This window comes from Procambarus clarkii, chromosome 43 (assembly GCF_040958095.1).
Source record: "Procambarus clarkii isolate CNS0578487 chromosome 43, FALCON_Pclarkii_2.0, whole genome shotgun sequence".
NCBI lineage: Eukaryota > Metazoa > Arthropoda > Malacostraca > Decapoda > Cambaridae > Procambarus > Procambarus clarkii.
In genome coordinates, this window is record NC_091192.1 from 35,886,799 (window position 1) to 35,909,050 (window position 22,252).

General features: G+C 48.4%; 1 protein-coding gene across 5 annotated transcripts in view; it reads left to right on the forward strand.

Annotated features, from left to right (window-relative positions):
* The window catches only part of LOC123755965 (axin-2), a 179,635-nt gene that overhangs the window by 129,945 nt on the left and 27,438 nt on the right, over positions 1–22,252 (forward strand). For all 5 annotated transcript variants that reach the window (XM_045738964.2, XM_045738967.2, XM_045738966.2 and 2 more), the window contains 2 exons: positions 20,659–20,958; positions 21,493–21,701. In XM_045738964.2, the coding sequence (XP_045594920.1) occupies positions 20,659–20,958; positions 21,493–21,701 (509 nt within the window). The remainder of the gene's footprint in view (positions 1–20,658; positions 20,959–21,492; positions 21,702–22,252) is intronic.

Sequence of the window (22,252 nt, forward strand, 5' to 3'; positions counted from 1 at the left end):
AATCACTTCTATACCAATAACTACAACAATCACTACTATAACATCAATAACTACAACCACCACTGTACCAATAACTACAACAACAACAACCATCTTGATGATTTCGGCACAAACCATCACCACAATTACAACAGCCACCACCAAGCATCACAACTACAATAGCCCCCACCAAGCACCATCACTACAAAGCCCCCCCATCAAGCACCATCACTACAACTACTACAGCCATCACGAAGCATCATCACTACAACAGCCCCCCCCCCATCAAGCACCATCACTACAACTACTACAGCCATCACGAAGCATCATCACTACAACAGCCCCCCCATCAAGCACCATCACTACAACTACTACAGCCATCAAGAAGCATCATCACTACAACAGCCCCCCCATCAAGCACCATCACTACAACTACTACAGCCATCACGAAGCATCATCACTACAACAGCCCCCCCCCCATCAAGCACCATCACTACAACTACTACAGCCATCACGAAGCATCATCACTACAACAGCCCCCCATCAAGCACCATCACTACAACTACTACAGCCATCACGAAGCATCATCACTACAACAGCCCCCCCATCAAGTACCATCACTACAACTACTACAGCCATCACGAAGCATCATCACTACAACAGCCCCCCATCAAGCACCATCACTACAACTACTACAGCCATCACGAAGCATCATCACTACAACAGCCCCCCCCCCATCAAGCACCATCACTACAACTACTACAGCCATCACGAAGCATCATCACTACAACAGCCCCCCCCATCAAGCACCATCACTACAACTACTACAGCCATCACGAAGCATCATCACTACAACAGCCCCCCATCAAGCACCATCACTACAACTACTACAGCCATCACGAAGCATCATCACTACAACAGCCCCCCCCCCCATCAAGCACCATCACTACAACTACTACAGCCATCACGAAGCATCATCACTACAACAGCCCCCCCACCAAGCACCATCACTACAACTACAACAACCACCACCTATGCTACACTTTCTAACTTCCGAATTGCTTTTAAATACATGGATGGCGAAATACTAAAGAAATTGTTCACGACTTTTGTTATGCCAAAGCTAGAATATGCAGCGGTTGTGTGGTGCCCATATCTTAAGAAGCACATCAACAAACTGGAAAAGGTGCAAAGACATGCTACTAAGTGGCTCCCAGAACTGAAGGGCAAGAGCTACGAGGAGAAGTTAGAGGCATTAAATATGCAAAAACTAGAAGATAGAAGAAAAAAGGCAATATGATCACTACATACAAAATAGTAACAGGAATTGATAAAATTGATAGGGAAGAATCCCTGAGACCCAGAACTTCAAGAACAAGAGGTCACAGATTTAAACTAACGAAACAAAGCTGCCGGAGAAATATAAGAAAATAAACTTTTGTAAACAGAGTGGTAGACAGTTGGAACAAGTTAGGTGAGAAGGTGGTGGAGGCCAACACCATCAGTAATTTCAAAGCCCCCCACCAAGCACCATCACTACAACTACTACAGCCACCACCAAGCATCATCACTACAACTACAACCACCAACCACCATCACTACAACAGCCACCACCAAGCATCATCATCTACAACAGCCCCCCACAATCACTACAACTACAACCACCATCACTACAACAACCACTACCAAGCACCATCATCTACAACAGCCCCCCACAATCACTACAACTACAACCACCATCACTACAACAGCCACTACCAAGCACCATCACTACAGCTACAACAGCCCCCCACCGAGCACAATCCCCACAACTACAACAGCCACCATCACCAATATTTCAAACAATAATCATCACTACAGTTAGCACTACAAGCACTAAACAACACAATTACAAGAACCCCATGCCATATCATCACATAATCAACACACTAGTACACAACCACCAGCACAGGCTCTACAGTAATAGAGGAGATGTAGCCAGCCCTACAACTGCACTGGAATTTTGCTGAAATATATGCACCAAAGATAAATAATCTGCAGTACTTCATATTAAGGTTGGCAACACTGGAGACAAAGATGATAGTGGTATTTATCATTTACAACATTTATATAGATGTGATAGAGAAACTTGGCCAAATGGAGGCCAAGTAGGTCTGTATACTAAAGAAGACCTGGTATGCACAGAGCTACTAAACCAAACCAATGAGGTGGTAGAGGTACTTGGAATTAAGGTAGAAAAACTAAACCTAATTATTATTCTAATATATAAACCACCAAATACAACGGTTGAGGAATTCACAGAGCAGATACACAAAATAGAGAACATCCTCGATAACCTAGCAAACCCAGCTCCAGATATTATCTTCCTTGGAGATTTCAATTTACCAAGTCTAAGTTGGTAAACACAAATATCATAGCAGGGATCGACCCTGGAAATAACCAACCACAGGTCAGAGAACTTTTGAGATTCTGTGACAAATTCTCGCTCAATCAACAGATTACAGAACCAACTAGGAACGAAAATACACTAGACTTGTTATTCACAAACAATGATGAACTAATCAGAAACATCACAATCTCAGATACTTCATACTCAGACCATAAGCTCATTGAAGTGCGAACTAGCATAAATAACGGTAGTAGGTCTAAGAGACCCAAGAAGCAAGAAGGAATATTCAATCAATTCAATTTCAACAATAAGAGGATCGACTGGGAAAAAATAAATGTAGACCTTGCAACCATTCAGTGGGAGACGGTCTTAAGCGACAAAACTCCCACACAGGGAATAGCTCAACTGACGGCTGAATCTTACAAGGTCTGCTTGAAGCACGTGCCTGTGAGGAGGGGCAGAAAGAGGACCACTCTAGAAAGAGAACGCAGACAACTGTACAGGAGAAGGAAAAAAATAACTGAAATGCTTAGGCGGACACAACTATCACAAGAAAAGGAAAATAAACCTAAGCAGGGAGATCAAAGAAACAGAATGACCGTTGAAGTGATCATATGAGTCTGAGGAAATGGAATTGGAACAGAAAGCTATACAAGAGATAAAGAAAAATCCAAAATATTTTTTCACATACGCAAAATCAAAATAAAAAACCTCGACCAGTATTGGACTGTTAATTACAAATGAAGGTACGTACCCAGAGGACAACAAAGAGATTAGTGAAATTCTAAGAAGCCAGTATGAGGCTATGTTTAGCACACCAATAAACAACATGAAAGTTGATGACCCAGACAGCTTCTTTATGAATGACATTCAAACTGCAGATAATATAACGGATATTACCACGAACTTGGAAGACTTTGAAAGAGAAATTGACAATATGCCCATTGCTGAAATAGAGAGAATACAGAGAACATATTCGGCACGCATAGACAAGATAAAATATCTAAATTATTGGGATCGTCTCAAAGCTCTCCAAATGTACTCTCTAGAAAGGAGACGAGAGAGATACCAAATAATATACACATGGAAAATACTGGAGGGTCAGGTCCGAAATCTACACAGTAAAATAACAACGTACTGGAGTGAACAATATGGAAGAAAATGCATGATTGAACCAGTGAAGAGCAGAGGTGCCATATGTTACCTATCGTTCGTTACAGCTCGTGACCCTACAACAGCCAAACTTTAAATGTCTAGGGTTACTACAACTGCTGTTGTCTAAAGCGGGTCACCAGTGTAACCCCATGATTGATAACAGGCAAAGAATTAAAAGTATTTCTCCCTTAGGACTGAAGAAATATACATATAAATTTTAATATATATATTAGCAATATAATTCAAAATTATGTAAAGTACAGATGGACAAGATCGATTATAAAACAAAATCAGAAATACTGTTTCTCCCAGAATAAAGATCTACTAAATGACACAACAACAAGTAAACAGACTTATCTCCCAAAGATGTTAACTCTCCTGGTCCGTTATAGCTACTGACTGTCGCTCCGTCTCTACCCATAATTCTCTCCCCCCCCCCCCCCCCCCCCTCTGCCTCATCCAGGATGAGGGATGGAAAATAAAGACTTTTTAATATTTAAAACTAATTGAACAACCACTTGTTCTCAAAATACATAAAATACATAAAAATGCAAACAAAATATAATAGTTACTTTCAAAATATATAAGTTACAATGCCACCTGCTTAATTACAGTAAATTAACATATATATAAACTTTTAAAAAGTGACATCTGGAACTCCCTTAACTGAACAGGTCCAGCAATTCTAATTTCCCGAATCTAACAGGTATTAGACGTGTGAAGAGCAACCGCGCTCCTGTCCTCACTGATATTGCCACACCACCCGATAATTTACAAAAATATAATATATTTACATATACAGGTAATGATGAAATGGAACAAAGTAAGTTTATTTAAATTTATATACGTATCCAGTTAGGAGTACGTAACACCATACGCACAATCAGAGAACACTGTATAAACATCAGAGATCCGCGGTTGTTCAACGTCCTCCCAGCGACTTTAAGAAATATTGCCGGAACAACCGTGGACATCTTCAAGAGAAAACTGGACGGTTTTCTAAGAGAAGTTCCGGAGCAGGCGGGCTGTGGTGGGTATGTGGGCCTGCGGGCTGCTCCAAGCAACAGCCTGGTGGACCAAACTCTCACAAGTCGAGCCTGGCCTCGGGCCGGGCTTGGGGAGTAGAAGAACTCCCAGAACCCCATCAACCAGGTATCAAGCAGGTAAACAACTGCCAACTAAATACCAGGAGATTTATGGAGGAAGGACACATAATGAAAAGTAAATTGCCTGAAGTTAATGAGTAAGACAGCTGCAGCGAGAGTGGTATTGTAGGTGTAACGAAACATGGGGAGGAAAACTTATTAAAATGTCAGAAAAACTCTTCTTGGGACAACAGATAAGAGAGCCAGTAGGAGGAAGAAGAGAGGACCCACAAGCAGCACTAGACCTGGTGCTTACCCAAAACGAGGCAATTATAATATAAGATGGTTCTTGAAGCTACCAACCCTTGTGCTCACTAGCTTAAATAGTAGAGCTGATAAGGATGGGGGAAGGGGAAAGAATCAGATCAATAAACAGGTCGAGGAATGATCAAGGCTTCTGGCCTGAGAACTAAGTAAGGGAAAGTAGCTGCTATAATTGGGAGAAGGGCACAGTGATGCAGTGGTAAGACACTCGTCTCATGTCTCATAAGCGATTTGGTCCTGGGTTCGAGTCTGTGCCAGGGAGGATTGACCATGTGTCAGTGCTCAACTGTTCACCCAGCAATAATTGGGTACCCAGCTGTAATTTCTTAGCAGTTTGTATTTCAGGGGAAATTAGTATGTCTTACCATTAGCTATGGTAAGGGAAAAGCTCTCAGCCTGCTAAAAAGAGCCAGAAGTCATTTTTTCTAGTACTCACCAGTTTAAAAAACTTTCAAAGAGGTCACTCAACTGCTTTATGATTCTTGTTCCAGAACTATTTCTGAACTATTGCTTGTTACTATTGCTAGGCTTAGGCTGGACTGTAAGTTTTTTGGGAGGTTTACACCACCTGTTGTAGATCTCATCAAGTGTAAACATTAACAGAGAAATTATTCACATAACATATACTATATAACATGTCTGGACTCATCCTGGCAGGCTGACAATCTTTTTTGTTTGTCAGAAGCCCCATCGGCTCCCTGAAGGGAAGGGAACTATCAGGGGAAAGCGCCAAGCCATTATGACTATATAGTGCTGGGAAGGGGTCAGGATAAGGATTTGGGATGGGACCGGGGGAAAGGAATGGTACCCAACTACTTGGATGGTCGGGGGATTAAACACCAACCTGCATGAAGCGTGATAATCGCTCTACCGTCCAGCCCAAGTGGTTGGACAGTAGAGCGACGACGACTATCACACTGATATTAGCTATATTAGTCTGGGGCTTCAGTCAATTGAAGTTCTGTTTACAGGAGACCACGAGCCAGAGCCTGGCCCCCTCAGGGAGGCGCATGGATCAATGGCCTAAGGAAGCCCCACTGTTTTTGGGAGTATTCTGTCTGCCATTGACCGGGGTTAGGCACCCAGAAAGATAGATGTCACAAAACAAACCCCACATGGTAGAAAATTGCAAACCCAAGACCAAGACCCAGAACTCGCCTAAAAGAAACAAGGAAACGAGCAAATGTCATCAACCCAACACGCATCTTGTTTGTGCAGCTCCCCCCCATCCGCTTAACCCCGGACTCTCACGCCAGGAGCCCACTCCCCAGTTCGTTGGCTGAAGCCGACTGGGGCGGTTGTCAACTCTGGCCTTGGTTTCCTGCCAGGAATTTGTGCCCATGTTGTGTTGCCTGCTGAGTGTGGTGCAGTGGCCAAGAGAAACTAGTGTACTGGGGCTGCATGCACTTTGGGTTCCCTTCCCTAGTAGGTGCTAACCTTGAGTTCCAGGGTTATCTTCCCTGGGACCTTCGGGACCTCACTCCCATAGTGGTTACTGCTGCTTGATGTTCTACGGGCTCACCATAGCTCGTGCTACTTGGGACTTTTTGTTCCAGGTAGCGAATCTTTAACAACAACAACATGCTTGGCGTTGGCCCCACCCTTGGGGGTCGGCTGGTTTCTCGTGGCCGTTGTTTGCCTCTGGGTAGGGAGTGTTTTGTTGCTGGGATGCAAGGTGCTGCGCAGCTCTGCCTACCTAGCAGTGGCTGTGTTTCTGTCCCTCTGTTGTTGTTGTGCTTCCGAGTTGTTTTTTTCATTTTGTTCCTTTCTGCCTGGAGGGGGGTCTGCCTTGCTTGACTATTTGTCTGCCTAGGGTTTTTGAGTGGCACTCCTCTAGACCCCCTGTGCTTCTACACTTCACAGGAGTTCAGTTTGCCCTGTTATATCTTTGTTGTTATTTGTAATTGATATGGGCTCAACCGGCTTTGCAACACCATTGTCTCGGCTTCCCGTAGGGACACATTCTCCTGCGGACCCTGGAAAACGCCCATGGGGCTTGGATGACCAATGGATGCGTCCTCCGAGTCCCATCTCGCTTTGTGCGAGTTTAAGGGTTTTTCGTTGCCCTAGTCTCGGGGTGACGATCACCTGTTTTGCCTCTGTCAAGCTGCCTCTTGAGTCGACGATTCCTTTGACCCATAGTCGTGTGGGACCTGTTCCTCGCTCGTACTCCAGTTTACCCATTCTTCTTCGGAAGTTCTAAGGGGGTCAAGTGGCATTACATAGTAGATTTAGGTTGTTGCATCGCGCTAGGTTGATTGCCCGCTCGAATGTCCCGGGGCTGCCTCGATTTAGTTTTAAGGATCCAGATCCTGCTCCCACTCTGGGATCCTGCCCCTTCCCCCCTGCTGCCAGTTCCCAAATGTCTGAGGGTTTCAGAGTTGGGGCAGGGTGTAGTGGGTCTACCCAGCAGGCCCCCTTCTTTGCTGCCTTTCCCCTGGACTCTGCCTTTTCTTCAGGGATGAAGGGCATGGAAGACGGCTCTGTCCCAAGGCTTGGCTCGGAGGCTCCTGGGACTGGGGAGGAGTCACCCTGGGGGGTTTTGGATCCCTTTTGATCCTGCTTGGGTTTTGGTGCCCTAGTCACAGGGTCTTGTTACAGTGTTCAGGGTTTTTGTATCCCCCTTCCCTGTACGAATTTGATTTGGGGTATCTTTCTGGAGGTTTTCTACCTCCTGCATTTTTCCTAAGAAGGTTCGGGAGGCCTTTGCCACATACTTTCTGCGTGACCCAGATTTTGCCTCTTATGGATCCAACCTCTTTTGAGTTCAGTTCTTTTTCCTTGTATGGTGATGAGGTGCATTATGAGGTTCCGGAGTCTTCCTGGTTGGCAGACTGCCTTTTCTTTTCTCAGGGAGCATGTCACGGGTTTCGTTGGACCTGCATACTTGAATGGCAGGAGGTTACTACAATTCTACAGGTTTACATGGGGGGTGGGGGACAACTTTTGAGTGCCTCAATGCGGGCCCTTTTGCCCCTGTGCTTCCTCCTGATGATAGCCTTCTACAGTTGCACGTATAGGTTCCCTCCCTTTCAGCTTATTTGGTTGTGGAAGATTTTCGAGCTCGCGGGTATTTGGCCTTGGTGTTACTCGTCTTTTTCCTTCTCGAGTTGTCCTCGGACTAGCTTGCGAAGGATGTGGAGGCGTTCAGTGCTGGGCTGTCGTCTGGGGCGTTGCCCTCAGGGGCTAGAGCGTCGGCTGCACTGTTGAAGCTGTTTGCGCTGATACTCCATGAAGCGGTGTTAGTATTTGGTCTCTCGCCTAGCGTGTTGTCCTGGTATCCTTGGAATCCGCTGGGGCTCTGGCTCTTAGATTTTCGTTGCCCTTTTGTCCATTGTTCTTGCCTCAGTTTTTGCAAGCGGCCTCGGCTAGTTGCCATCCTCTTTCAGATTTGTTGGTGCTCCTGGGTCGCCGTTTTCGGTCCTCTCGGAAGGGTTGTGCCAGGGCTCGGATTTCTTCTGGTCACGGTGGGCCCTTGGTGCCAACTTCTGAGCCAATGTGTCTTCTGGTTGGCACACTGCTTGCTCTGCACGTCAGTTGGCTTCACGTAAGGGGCACCAACCTTTAAGTGGGTTGCCTCATTGACATGGCACTGGGGGGAAGGGGGTTGAGGCTGGTGCTGATTGCCCACGCTTTTCCTACAATTCATTGGCGTTTCGGGTTATCTTTTGGCCTGTTGTGGCATTGGGCAGTTGCTCCTCCTCCCTGGAGGTTCAGGGCAGGCTAATTCCTCTTTGCTTTGTCAGGTCATCCTGAAGTTGATGCGCTTGGGCTAGGTCGAACAGTCCTTGTCCCTCAAGTGTGTATCATGCTTGTTTCCAGTGCCGAAACGGTGACTGTGCAGATCTTCAGTTCTTTCTGGACTTGTCCCGTCAGAACTGCTGGATTCCTTGCCCCTCCTAGGAGCCGGTCGGCCGAGCGGACAGCACGCTGGACTTGTGATCCTGTGGTCCTGGGTTCGATCCCAGGCGCCGGCGAGAAACAATGGGCAGAGTTTCTTTCACCCTATGCCCCTGTTACCTAGCAGTAAAATAGGTACCTGGGAGTTAGTCAGCTGTCACGGGCTGCTCCTGGGGGTGGAGGCCTGGTCGAGGACCGGGCCGCGTGGACACTAAAAAGCCCTGAAATCACCTCAAGATAACCTCCTTTCGGATGACCATTCTGTCCAAGGTCCAGCTTCTTTTGGAGCCGGATTGTTGGATGGTGTCTCTGGACCTCCGGGATGCGTATTGGGACATCCCAATTAATCCAGGGTTCAGGGACTAGTTAGGTTTCGTTGTGGGGTGGCATGCTTACCGCTTATATTGCATTTCATTTGGTCTGACTCTGGCACCTCGCATTTTCATGCATCTTACCTGGGTTGTGGTGGCCCATCTGCATCTGCTAGGTGTTCAGGTGTTGGCCTACCTCACCGACTGGTTGGTGTGGGCTCCCAGACAGTCTGCTTATCTGCTCGCCAGGGTTTTTTTCTTTCCTAGCTTGCCAGGTTCAGGTTCCTGGTGAACTGGAGGAAGTCCCATCTGGTTCCGTCCCAGGTTCGGACTTGGCTGGGCTTTGTTTGGGACTCTCAGGTCACTCTCAGGTCCCGGGTCACTTGGTGGTTGCTCAAGCAGTTGTGCGGGAGTCTGAACTTCGCCTTGCTGATTTACCCACTGGGTCTGGTGTGGCTTTGGTACCTGTTCTGGTTCTTTTGGGGCCATTACTTCTGCCTCTCTCATGACTGCTGGGTTTGTCACCCATGGGCCTTGCGTCGGTTGCTGTGTCGCCGACTCTTTTCAGGGTTTGGTGCCTTGACGCTTTCCGGATCCCTCGCTGAATGTGTTCATGGATGCCTCGTCTCTCGGCTGGGGCTTTGTGACAAGTGCTCATTAGTCCAGGCAAGGGCAGTGGGCTCCGTCGTTCCATCGGGCTCGGCACCGTGCAGGAGTTTGCAATGGTGTGACTTTCGCTGCGTTGAATTCGGCTTGCTCGGGGTGCCATTCAGACTATGCCTCTGTAGTTCAGTGTCTGAACCGTGTTGAGGTCTCTTCAGGTTTTGGCTCTTTGGGGCCGGTAGCTTCAAGTGACTCGTCTGCTGGTTTCTTGTGGTTTAGCCATCCATGCGGTTCACAAACGGGGAGTGTCCAACGTCCTGGCGGATGAACTGTCCCGGTTCCTTCCTCTGTTACCGGAATGGACAGTCGACACAGACTCCTTAGTTGGCTTTGCCGGACGTTTGGACCCTGGAGGTGGACCTCTTCGTGTCGGCAGAGCCGTTGCAGTGGACACTTTTTGGCAGGACTGGTCGAGGTGGGGTTACCTGTACCTCTTTCCTGCGGTCCAGCTGTTGCTTCGAGTTCTGGCTCAATTGGAGTTCTATCGCAGGAGAGTCTTCCTTATGGCCCAATGGTGGCTGGCTCAGCCTTGGTTTCAGTCACTGCTTGCTCAGTGTCTGAACCTGGGCGTTTTCCACCGCTCCGCCTCTTTCAGCAGATCAGGCTGGTCAGGTACCTTGCTGGTTCAATTACTCCTCCGCTCTTCATGTCTAGTCTTTTTGACACGGGTGTATCACCACTTGAATAGTGATCAGGTGGCTTCTTTAATGGTGTCCCACCTGCGGGCTTATTCTCAGCGACAGTATGAAGTCTCCTGGCATTCCTTTCGCCATTTTCTCTCTCTTCGTAGGTTGTCTTCTGCTTCCATACAGGTTGTATTGTACTTCCTTTCTTGGCTTTTTCAAGACCATCATCTTATACCTAAAACTGTTGCCTCTTATCGCTGATGGAGCTGCTCCAGCTTGTGTTTGGGGTTGATGTTATTTCTGTTCCATTTCTTAAGCTTGTTTATGCTTTGTTTGACCTCCAGCCTGCTCCTGCGCCACCTGAGCCATCCTGGCCTTTGGACCGGGTGCTCTTCTTTCTCTCATCTCCCCGGTTTGTGGTGGCTCCTTCGGTCCAAGGCTGCTTTCAGAAGGCTGTGTTTCTGTTGGCTTTAGCCTCTATGGGTTGGGTCACTGAGCTTCATGCTCTCCTCTGGTGCTGGGGGTTTCTGCCTGTTTAGTCTTGGTTCGGATTAAACAGTTTAGTTTTGTTCGGTTGCAGTTTTCTCCTTTTTCTGGGGGGAGCCCCTACGGCTCCCCGGAGCTATCCATGGCTGATAACCCTAACTATTTTGCATCAGTCGATGTGGGTGGAGTTCTAGGCCTACCGGGGACCACGAGCCAGAACCTGGCCCCCTCAGAGAGGCACGGGGAGCAATGGCCCATAGAATCCGTGCCCCATTGCTTGGGGGTGTTCAGGGGTGCCGTTGTGGGGAAATCATAAGGTTTTTCCCTGCGTTCTAGGGTGGGGAGCCTCCTTCGCTGCTCCCCTCCTCTCCAGCATGGGCGCACTGGCCGCCTCTGGCGGATACAGACTCGAACGCTTGCGTCATGGCCCTTCAGGGCCTATGTTCTGCAGGCGAGTTGGTGCGGTTTTGGCGTCTCCTTCGTCCTTACGCTGTTTTTGTTTTTGGGAGTAGGAATGGGTGTACATACGTACTTGAGAACGTGGACCGTATCACCCGAGGTGCCTACTGCAGGGCTATTAGCCTTTACTGGGTAGCTTTTGTTCTCTCCACCTGATTCCTTCCTTGTTCACGGGTGTCTGCAGGTGGCCTCTTGGCCCTTCCGAGGCGGTTCCTGCCTGTACTCCTCCTGCCCCTCTCCTATGCTTGTCTAACCTTGCTTGAGTTCGCGGCCCCGCCTCCACCTTGTTCCGCAGTGCAACGGTGGGGGTGCCTGTTTGGTAGTAAGTTTTCTTGTGTCGGAGGTTTTGTGTTCGCCTCCTTGTGCTTGCAGGTTGGGTTCTGGCTCTTTGTTTCCGCCTCTCCCCTGTCGTTTGCCTGTCGGGCGGATTCTGTGCTTCTTGGGCACTCTCATCTCTGCTCTTGGGGCTGTGTATGGGGTCGGCCCATGTTGGGCTGCCTAATGTGTTCCTTTGATTGGCTGTTACACTGCACATGTTTCTTTTACCGTCCCTGTGGCTCAGTTGGGTGCTCGGTTTCCGCCTGTGTCCCCTTGTGTGCCACTCGTGTACAATTTATCTATCTTCTCTGTCGCTTCCTTGGGGAGTGTGGTGACGTTTTGCTGCAGTTTTGGTACTGCAGCTGCGTGTCGGGGTTGGTTGTGGCGTTATGTTCGGCCCTTCCGTGCTCCCTCTGGGGCTCTCCTTCCTTGCCGGTCTTGCTGTGCCGGGCCTGGTTTTTCCATGTTCCGTGGTTTCACTGTCTTGTCCTCGCCTCATTGTGCTGGCTGGGGATGAGCTTGGGGTCTTCGTCTTGCCCCTCGCCTATCCTCCGGTTTCGGTTCATGTTTCAGAGCCTAGTGGGCTCCCTTCCTTCGTGTTTTTCACAGCTGCCCCGGGGTTTTTCTTGACGCTGGGGCTTTGAGGGGACAGCTCGGCCCCTGGGCCTGCAGGGTGGGTTCCCGGGGCTGGGGTGGGGCTAACGTGAGGGGACTCAGGCCCCGTTGGTCCCCGCCGGGGTGTTTCTAACCCTCTGGGGGGGACTTGCAGTTTTGTGGTGTGGGGTTTTCCGTTCCCCCTCTCCGCATGTGCTTTGTGGGCGTCGGCCCCTCCCTGGGCTTGGTTTCCTTGTCCGTTGTACCCGTTGTTTCTGTCCTGTCGGTGGGTGCTTTTCTACGATCTTCGCCCTTTTTTTCCGGGACGGGCCTTCTTCCATCATGTCCCCCTCTTCTTGGGGTTTTTCTGCATGACTTTTGGTCTTGGGTGCGACGGGGTTTTGGGGCCTTCGTCCTTTGTGTTTGCTTCTTTTTGTTCTCGAAGGTTCGGGACTGTTTTGCTCCTTCCCGTTTTCTGGTGCGTCTGTCGTCATTCGGTTGAGCTTCCCTCCGGTCCTTTCTAGGGCTTGTGGGTCCTCTTCCCAGCAGCTTCTGGGTGTTGGCCTTTTTGTTCTTTTGTGAATATCTCTTCTCTTCACCCTGTCTCGGCGCTACTAGTTTTCCTGGGAGCGATTTTGCTTCTCCTAATGAGTCTTTAAGCTCCTGCCCTTCTGCGGGATGTTGGTGCGGGGCGGCTCCTTATGCGAGTTCCTTCCCTGCCAGCTGCACTTGTGGAGGTGGTCTTGCACACTTGTGACATTTTCGTTTTGGTCCTGCATTTTCTTTTCCCTCCTGGGATTGTCATAGGATTGGCTTGCGGAGGATGTAGAGGCGCTTGGGGCCGTTCCTGGGTCTGGCACCTTGGTTTCTGCTGCTAGCTTTCGGTATCGATATTCCTTCTGCGCCGTTTCGCAGGTTGTATCGTGCGTTGTTACACCTCCGGCCTGCTTATGCACTGCCTGTGTCGTCCTGGTCTTTGAATAGGGTGCTCTCCTGTTTTTCTTCTCCTTGGTGGTTGTGGCTCCTTGGGGTCAGGTTTGCTTTGCCTCGGTTTTCTTTTTGTGTTGGCATTTGCCTCTGGGGGCTGTGTGGCAGAGCTTCTTGCTCTTCTCAGGCGCAGTGGTTTTTGGCTCCTATGGTCGTGATCATAGGTTTTCTTCGTCTGCGGCCGTTCTCCCTTTTTTCTGGCGATTGATATACCTTGGGTTGTTGTCTCGACTTCGTGTTGTGGAGTGATTCTCCGACCGCCTGCCGGGTATGTCCCCTTGTTTTTTAGATAGTCTTTGGTGAGGTAGCTCCGGGGAGCCATAGGGGCTCCCCCCAGAAAACCAGCGTTGAATGTAATGAAACGCCATTTTCTGGGTGAGTCCCGGAGGCTCCCCGGCACCCTCCCGCCCTCCGGTCGGCTGGGTTTTTTCACGGTTTTGATATCCAGCCTCAGAACTGGGGTGGGGATCGCCGGCGCGGGGGTCTGGGGCACCCCCTTGCCCCTCCCGGGGAGGGGGTAGCTGCGCAGACATGCGGCGCGGCTCGCATGACGTCATGCTTGTTAGTTCGTTTTTCTGGGGAGTTCTGTCCACTCATTTGTCGAATTTTGTTGTTTAACCAGAATAGGGGTTTGTTTTGTGGCGCTTACCTTTCTGGGTGCCTGTCCCGGTCGATGGCAGATATAGAATGCTCCAAATCACATGTGCATTTCTATGGGCCATTGCTCCCCGTGCCTCTCTGAGGGGGAGCCAGGTTCTGGCTCGTGGTCCCCGGTAGGCCTAGAACTCCACCCACATCGACTGATGCAAAATAGTTAGGGTATCCATATCAGCCAAGGGTAGCTCCGGGGAGCCTCCGGGACTCGCCCAGAAAATGGTGTTTCATTACATTCAACGCTGGTTTTTTTCTGCCGAAGAATGAGACGGCGGGCTTCTGGAGGGGTCCGAGGGTTATTGATGCTTGGTTGGTTCGGCCAGGTGTACTCACCTAATTGTGCTTGCGGGGGTCGAGCTCTGGATCTTTGGTCCCGCCTCTCGACCATCAATCAACAGGTGTACAGGTTCCTGAGCCTACTGGGCTCTTATCATATCTACACTTGAAACTGTGTATGGAGTCAGCGTTGTTCCCGGTAGGCAAAACTCCCAATTGAGTGAAGCCACAGATTAATAGAGCTAATATCAATCTGATAACTCCAGGAAGCCTCCGAGGCTCACCCAGAAAATGGCGTCTCATTACATTCAACGCTGATTTTTTGCCAACCGGGGACAACGAGCCAGAACTCTCTGAGAGGCACAGGTAGCAATGGTCTATGATCACTTTGTAACATGATTGAAATGTCACAATTGTAGCATTTACAATAACACACCGAACATAAACAATTTGCTGCAATTGTTGCTTTAATTTGAAATGCCTTAGGTTCTACTAATTACATTGATGTAACCCAAAAGAACTGGGAAGATTCCGCTCTCACAGCAGAAAATGTACGAAACGGTTATCAGGGGGAGGTGGGAAGAAATGACCAAAATGCTAAAAATATCTTTATAATGCACAATTTCAAAATATCTGAGTGGACAGGGACATCCCTTCCCAATTGAGAGGTATTAAAGTTAGAAATACAAGTGAGTGGTGTACTGTTTGAAAATCTCTATTATTAAAATCTTATGTTTTTGGTGGGTCATATCAGATGTTGTTCGAAACAAAAAGATGAGGAAGGGACATCCTCTACTGCATCCTCCTCCTAAAGATTTATTGTACTGCCTAGCTACTTCAACAACACGTGTACCATTTTCATGTTCACAAATGATCTCTTGTCTTTCCTCTATGGTCATTCTCACATGTGTTTTCTTGCTGTGAACCTTACCACTGGCTTTCTTGGGACCTATGGTGAGATACATAATAACAAATTTTATGTTCAAATAGCCAAAAATCCCCCCAAAAATGTAAATCCTTGCAAAGAATTCAGGCGCGATAGTCACTGGGCGGGAGGCGCTAGTAAACCGAGGCGCGATCGCCGTACCACCACGCGCTAGCTCGGCCACACACGCGTATCAACAAACTCGTTTCCCCGAGGTAAAGTTCGTAACCCGATTAAAATTTTTCGAAGAAATCGGGCTCACAACCCAGAAAGTTCGTAAAGAGGGGCATTTGTAAGCCGAGGTACCACTGTATACACATTTTATTGCTCTTGAGCTCTCACGGGTAATGCGCTGTCACTTTCTCTGTTTGCTGCGGGTGGTATGCTGCGCTTTGTGCTTTATATGCATATATTCCTATAGGGAATTCTATTGTGAACACATTGATACCAAAATGAAAGAGCTAGGACGAGAATTGAGGTGAGAAAGTTGAAAAAGAGTAGACATATTATATTGCTCTTGAGCATTCACAGGTAACGTGCTGTCACTTTCTCTGTTTGCAGTGGGTGTTACGCCGCGCTCTTGGACTATATATGCATATACTCCTGTAGGGAATTCTATTGCGAACACATTGATACCAAAATGAAAGACTTAGGACAAGAATTGAAGTGACAATATTGAAAAGAGTGACAACAAAAATTAAAAAAAAACGCGAGCTTCCGTAGAATGCGCGGCGCACCTTGGGACGGTCTGGCGCTTGCTCACCCAGCGAGCGAAAGTGTTAACACTTTCGCATGCCCACGAAATGACCTACCGCGCACTGCAAGGTAGGCCAAGCATTGGCCATGAGTGCATAAACCACACTCAAATTTTTATAGTCTTTTCTGGGGGGAGCCCCGTCGGCTCCCCGAAGTTATCCCTGGCTGATATGCTAGTGTCAGACTTTGGCATCAGTCATGTGTATGGAATTCTTAGGCCTATCAGGGACCATGAGCCAGAACCTGATCCCCTCAGAGAGGCAAGGGGAGCAATAGCTTATAGAAACCCCTGTGTGGTTAGAAGCATTCTATGCCTGCCATCGACTGGATCAGGCACCCAGAAAGGTAAGCATCCCAAAATAGACCCCTATTCTGGTTAAAATTGTTACCAAAATCTGAACTAGTGGATAGAACTCCCAAACAGAAAGTGAGCAAACTAGTATGATGTCATACGTCGCCTCACCGCTGTCTGCGCAGCTCCCCCCTCCCCGGGAGGAGGAAGGGGGAGCCCCAGACCCCTCATGCTGGCTACCCACACCTTAGTTCTTGAGGCTGATGCTATAGGCAGAGGTCGTGTGCTCTGGCTTCAGTGTCTTTCCAGCACTGTGCTTCGTGTGTGGTGTTTGTTTTTCCGATGGCGTGAGAGCCAGGAGTTATCTTTAGTACTCGGGCTGCATGTGCCTAGGGCTGCCTTCCCTAGGTGCCCTATAAGTACTGCCCTTGGAGCTTGGGGCCATCTTCCACAGGCTCCTCGGTCCTCTGCTGGTCCGTTCTACCGTTCGGTTTTTCGGCCACCCGTTGGGTTCTTGGGTGTTCTGTTCTCCTTTGTTACCTGCAGGTAAGTGGCAGTTTACACTGGTAGGGGCGCAAAGTGCTGCGCAGCTTCGTTTTCCCAACATAGTGGCCGGCTCTGTTCCTGGGGTTCGCTGTCCTCTTGCAGGTGTTTGTTTCTCTTTTTGTTTTTGCTTTGTGGGGGTTTTGCCTTATTATCCACTGGTGTTTGCCCTGTCATGGTTCTCCTCGGTGGTGCCGCCTGCTAGGTCCCTGTGAGTGTACACATCCCTGGGGTTCAGCTATAGAAGTTCGCTTTGTAGTTTTGGGTGCCAATTAGCAGCACCCTGTGTGGGACTACCTGGGTGCGAGTACTCTTAAGGTAAACGCTCAGGACCCTGGAAATCCCCTAGGGGGCGCAAGGATTCAATGGATGTGAGCCTGGAGTCCCTTGTCATTTTGTGCGAGTTTGAGGGTTGCTCGTTCCCCTTGTCTCGGGGTGACCCTCATTGTTTTTGCCTCTGCCACGCCACCTGTTGGATCGGTGATACTTTCAACCCGGAGTCCTGTGAGTGTTGCTGCTTGCTAGTGACTCAGTTTACCCAATCCTCTGATGATTCTATTTGGGTACGGGCGGCGCAAGCGTTGCAAGCTAGGTTTCATCTGTTGCAACACACTCAGTTGGTTGCTCACCCCGGATGACCCGGTGCTGCTCCGCTTTGCTTTTCGAGACCCGGACTTTGGGGTGGGGGTCGCTTCGATCCTGGTTCAGTCTGCACCTCCTCATCCTTCCCCTCCAGTTGTTCGTTCTGGTCCCTTTCCCCTCCTGATTCCGGCCCCAAAATGTCTGAGGGTTTCGGAATTGGGGCAGGGGGATACTTGATCTCGAGACTCGGGCAGCTTCGGGGGATGCCCTCTCCGGGAAGGGGGGTGGGGGCAGCGGAAGCTTTCGAGTCTTGTCTCATGGCCAAAGCTTCTGGGTCTGACCAGTGGGCCCCCTTCCTTTCGGCTTCTGCGGCTGCACCGTCCTTGTCTTGTGGGGTCGGTGCTTGGGGGAAATGACTCGGCCCAGGGTCCTGCTGTTGGGGACCTAGGGGCTGGGGAGGGGCTGACTTGGGGGCCTTGGGCCCCGCTAGACTCCGCCTGGGTTTTTATTTCCTCTGAGCAGGGTTTACTGTTGCAAGGAGTGGGATTTTTTTTTTACCCCCTCTGCGTACGAGTTGGATTTGGTGTCTGCTCCTCCCAGGGTTCGGTTCTGTGTTACCCCGGGTGAATCGGTTCCGTCTTTCCAGGCTTGTCTTCCGTCTTTATCGGCTTATCGCATCCAACTTGGTGTGGTGCGGGCGGCCCTTGCAACATACCTCCTGCGTGACCCGGATTATGCCTCGGAGATGGATCCCTTGGAATTCAAGTTTGGGACTTCGTTCCCTTTTTGGCTCCGTTACGAGGTTCCGGAGTCTTCCTGGCTAGCGGACTGCCCTTTATTTGTTTTGGATGCCTGGCATTCCTTCTTTCATTCCCGCACGTTGAAGTGGCAGGAAGCTTCCACGGTGGTTCAGGTTTTCCTGGGGGCGATCTTGAGTACCTAAACGAGTGCTTGTTTGTCCCTGCCCTTCCATGTGATGTTGGCATTGTTCAGCTCCATGTGCAGGTTCCCTCTCTTTCGACGGTGCTTGTTTCAGAGGACTTGCGTGCCCGGGGCCATTTGGCTTTGGCCTTGCGGTTCTTTTCCCTCCTGGAGCTGTCCACGGATTGGCTCGTGGAGGATGTGAGAGCGCTTGGCTCCGTCCCGGGTTCTTGCGCATTGTCCTCAGTGGCTCGCTCATCGGCTACCTTGTTGAAGCTTTTCGCGCCGATTTTGCGGATGTGGTTTCCCTGTTCTATGCTTCCTTGCTCGCGTGTCGGCAATCACGGAGGCCTAGCAGAAGGCGACCAAAAACTACCAGTGGAACTATAGCCACACTAGGCAGACCCCCACCAGGCAAATTAAAATAAAAACAAAAGAAAAATCCCGCAAAAGTACACTGTCTCCAGAGGTGGCAGGTCGCGCAACACCTTGACGCCCTAACCAGCACAATACCAGTCCCTACCCAGGGCCAAACAAGGGCCCCAAGCCCCAGCTGGCCCCAAGGGCAAGGCAAATGCTGAGAAGCAAGAACCTCTATGGGAATGGTTCCCGAATGCCCCAGGGAGGATAACCCTGTCACGCAGGGGCAGTACTCACAGGGCGCTTAGGGAAAGAAGCCCCTAAGCGCATACAGCCCTGGTACTGATGAGGAACACCTGGCCACCGCACAAAACACACGGCAGTGAACGCCACACAAGGCAAACACCACCTAGGATATTGAGGCCAGAGAAGCGTCTATCCCAGTTGACATTAGCTTATGAATTGATGCTAGGCAGCCGGTGCGGCGAGGTCCGAGGCTGCCCCCTCCCCCTCTCGGGGCGGGGAGGGCTGCGCGGACAATCAGCGCGGCAGTAAAGTGTGATGTCTACTTGTTTCCTTGGGATTGTAGGGAGTTTCTACCTCTCTGTTCATTTTTTTGTTTTAGTTTTTTACTGTGTGGGGTTTGTTTTGTTATGCCTACCTTTCTGGGTGCCTGACCCCGATCAATAGCAGATAAGGTAAACCCCAACCACAAGGGGGGTTTTCCAGGGCCATTGCTCCCTGAAACCTCTCTGAAGGGGCCAGGTTCTGGCGCTGGTCCCTGGTAGGTCTGAACTCCTTAGCTAATGTCCCGGTCTAATATAACATACATTAGCCCGATAAGCTCCAGGGAGCCTCTGGGGCTCACCCAGAAAATGGCGTTTCATTACATTCAACGCTGGTTTTTGGCTATGATGAATTGTTCTAAAATTAATGGTAATTCCTGTACCCAGGTGATCTGTCCCAATGCACCCCTCCCACTCTCCCGACACCAACCACCAACCCCACCCCCTTCACCATGCGCCTCGAGCCAGCCAGCCACAGCCAGATGGGATTAATATGATACAGCTCGCCCCATGGCTTTCATATCTGGACAATTCAATGATTATCCGGCTGACTGTCTGGATAATATAACATCGGCAGCAAGTTAACCGACTCTGATTTTTTATTCGGCTAAACCAGCTTTTATCCGGCTCCCATGGCCATTTTGGCCGGATATTGCGATAACTTTATCCAGTCACGATTTTGGCTGTATAAGGGCGTTTTCTGGATGTTCGAATCCCGGATAATCGCGTGGTTACAGTATTAATGTTTTTGGGGGTGGATTGGGGTAATTTTATTTCCATTATTTTAAATGGGGAAATTTGTTTCTAAAGATGAGTTTTACACATAACGAGCCAAGTGCTAGACCGGATTAAATTCGTTAATCGAGGCTCCACAGTATTGTGGCCCTCGTCAATATGCATGTTAGAAAAACTTTCATCCATGCTAGTAGGGTTCCTTTTACTCATATGCTCTTATTTTCAGAATAATTGTTGTGGTAAACTGAGGCAAAGTTTTTTAAATGTAAGTACAGGTATTGGTACTGTAAACAATTCACTCCTCCATTTCTCTCCTGTGTAAAAATGTATATTAATTTATTAAGGTTTATGCATCCATGATATTCAGATGGTCAAGACAGATGCAATCCATCCATCCCTCTCAGCTATTCCATTTAATCACTGTCAAAAGATGTGATTGCATACTAGGCACAATTTTTCTTCCATGATCTCATGTTATGTTGGTTACAACTTCTATCAGTTCCAGGTGTTCCACTATTGTTATTATTCTCTCCAATCCCTTGTAGGGGATTATTAAGGTCACCGGTTATTATAATTTAATAACCTAAAATAAATAAGCTATTTTAGAAATGAATGATAATTAAGATTTCAAAATATATTTAGATTCAGGGTAGATGTGAAGAACAGGGGGCAGTTTCATTGAAGAATATGCTCAAGTAGCCAGATATTGATATATACTCATAAAACTAATAGTATAGAATAATACTAATTGACTTTGTGTTTTTTCTTTTAGACGCAGTAGTAGCAGTGGAGGTCGGAGGAGTGCGAGTGGTATTAGTATAGGTGGAACGGGTACCAGTGGGAGCAACACGAGCGTGGGTGGCAGCATCGGTGGCAGTGGAAGCCTAGCTGGTGGGCGTTCTGGGTCACTAGAGAGGGGAGGAAGTACGTGGATAGGGTCGTCGGGCATGGAGCAACGCGATGTCTCGGGCCACATAGTGCACGTCTCCCACCCAGGTCACCCTGCACACGTGTCTCAGGCATTGCACCAGTCCCATCCTCAGCATCCAGATGACACTAAGAGGAGGAGCAGGTAAAGAAATTAACAGGCTCTGACAAGCTCATCATTGGGCCATTGGTAGCCATCATCTACTTGCATCTGTGTACAGCAATCATCTTCATACACCCACTTAATATTAATCCCAGTCATCCTCTCACCTACCCACTCAACAACTACAGTATAACCTTTATTTTCATATTCCATCTCTATGAATGTGTCTTGTCAGCTGTACATTCATTCATTTATTTATGTATCAACTTAATAATTTCTTAAAAGTACACTATAGTTTTTCTTAATTTACGTGCTTCAACATCCTCTTGTCAAGCACTACGAATAAACTTGTTTTACTCTAATAAACGTTATTATGATACAGTACCTATTTCATGTTGTCAGTGTTCTACGTGAAACCATTCACAATTATAACTATCCTTGTAAAATTTTTAAAAGTTCAGTCATCATGATGGTAATAGCTGACTACAGTAATTTAATTGAAGGTGTTCTTGATAATAAGAACTTCTAAAACAAAGATGGTAAAGCATAATAGGAGTGCCATGTATGTACCTGCAGGGGTGGTGGAAGTCACGGCTCCAGCAGGTCGGCAGGTCACAGCTCGAGTCATAGCTCTGGTCACAGCCGAGGGCACTCGGATGGTGGTAGTGGACGAGGCCCCTGCCATGCGGATTCAGTCTCTGTCTCAGTTCCTGGTGGTTCCGGCTCAAATGGTTCTACACTAAGGAGACAAAGACCTTCCAGACACTCACAGCCTACACCTCCAGGTTGGTCACAGTTGGCTGGGCATGAAAGGAGTAGGTTTAGGTACTGTCATAAGGCAGTGGTGGAGCTATAGCTATTGTCAGTGATATATTTCCACACTGTTCTGTAGTATTTATCCTTATTTATGGAAATATCTTATATAAGTAATTGACTTGAGAGGAATTTGTGCATGATTTGCAAGTAGACTTGAGCAAGGGTTGGTAAATGGCTTGTGTAAGAAGTCATGGTTAAAAAGATCTAGATCGAAAGGGCATATGGCTAATGGGCTACAGAAAGAATGAATATAATAACCCTAGTGTATCAGTTTAAATACTAGCACTAGCATTATGATTATAAAAGTGTGTGCTAATATATAGCATTACCATCTTATCCCAAATTCACTTATTATCTTGTGGTGGTTGTGCCTCTTGTATTTGACTGGAGATTACTCAGGTAAGCAGTCGGATACATGGGACTACAATATGGGGCCTCCCACACAGATTAAATGTTCTTTAGCCTTACTGCTCTCAAACTCTCAAGAACTTTTATCAAGAAAAAGATCTAGTGGTGGATA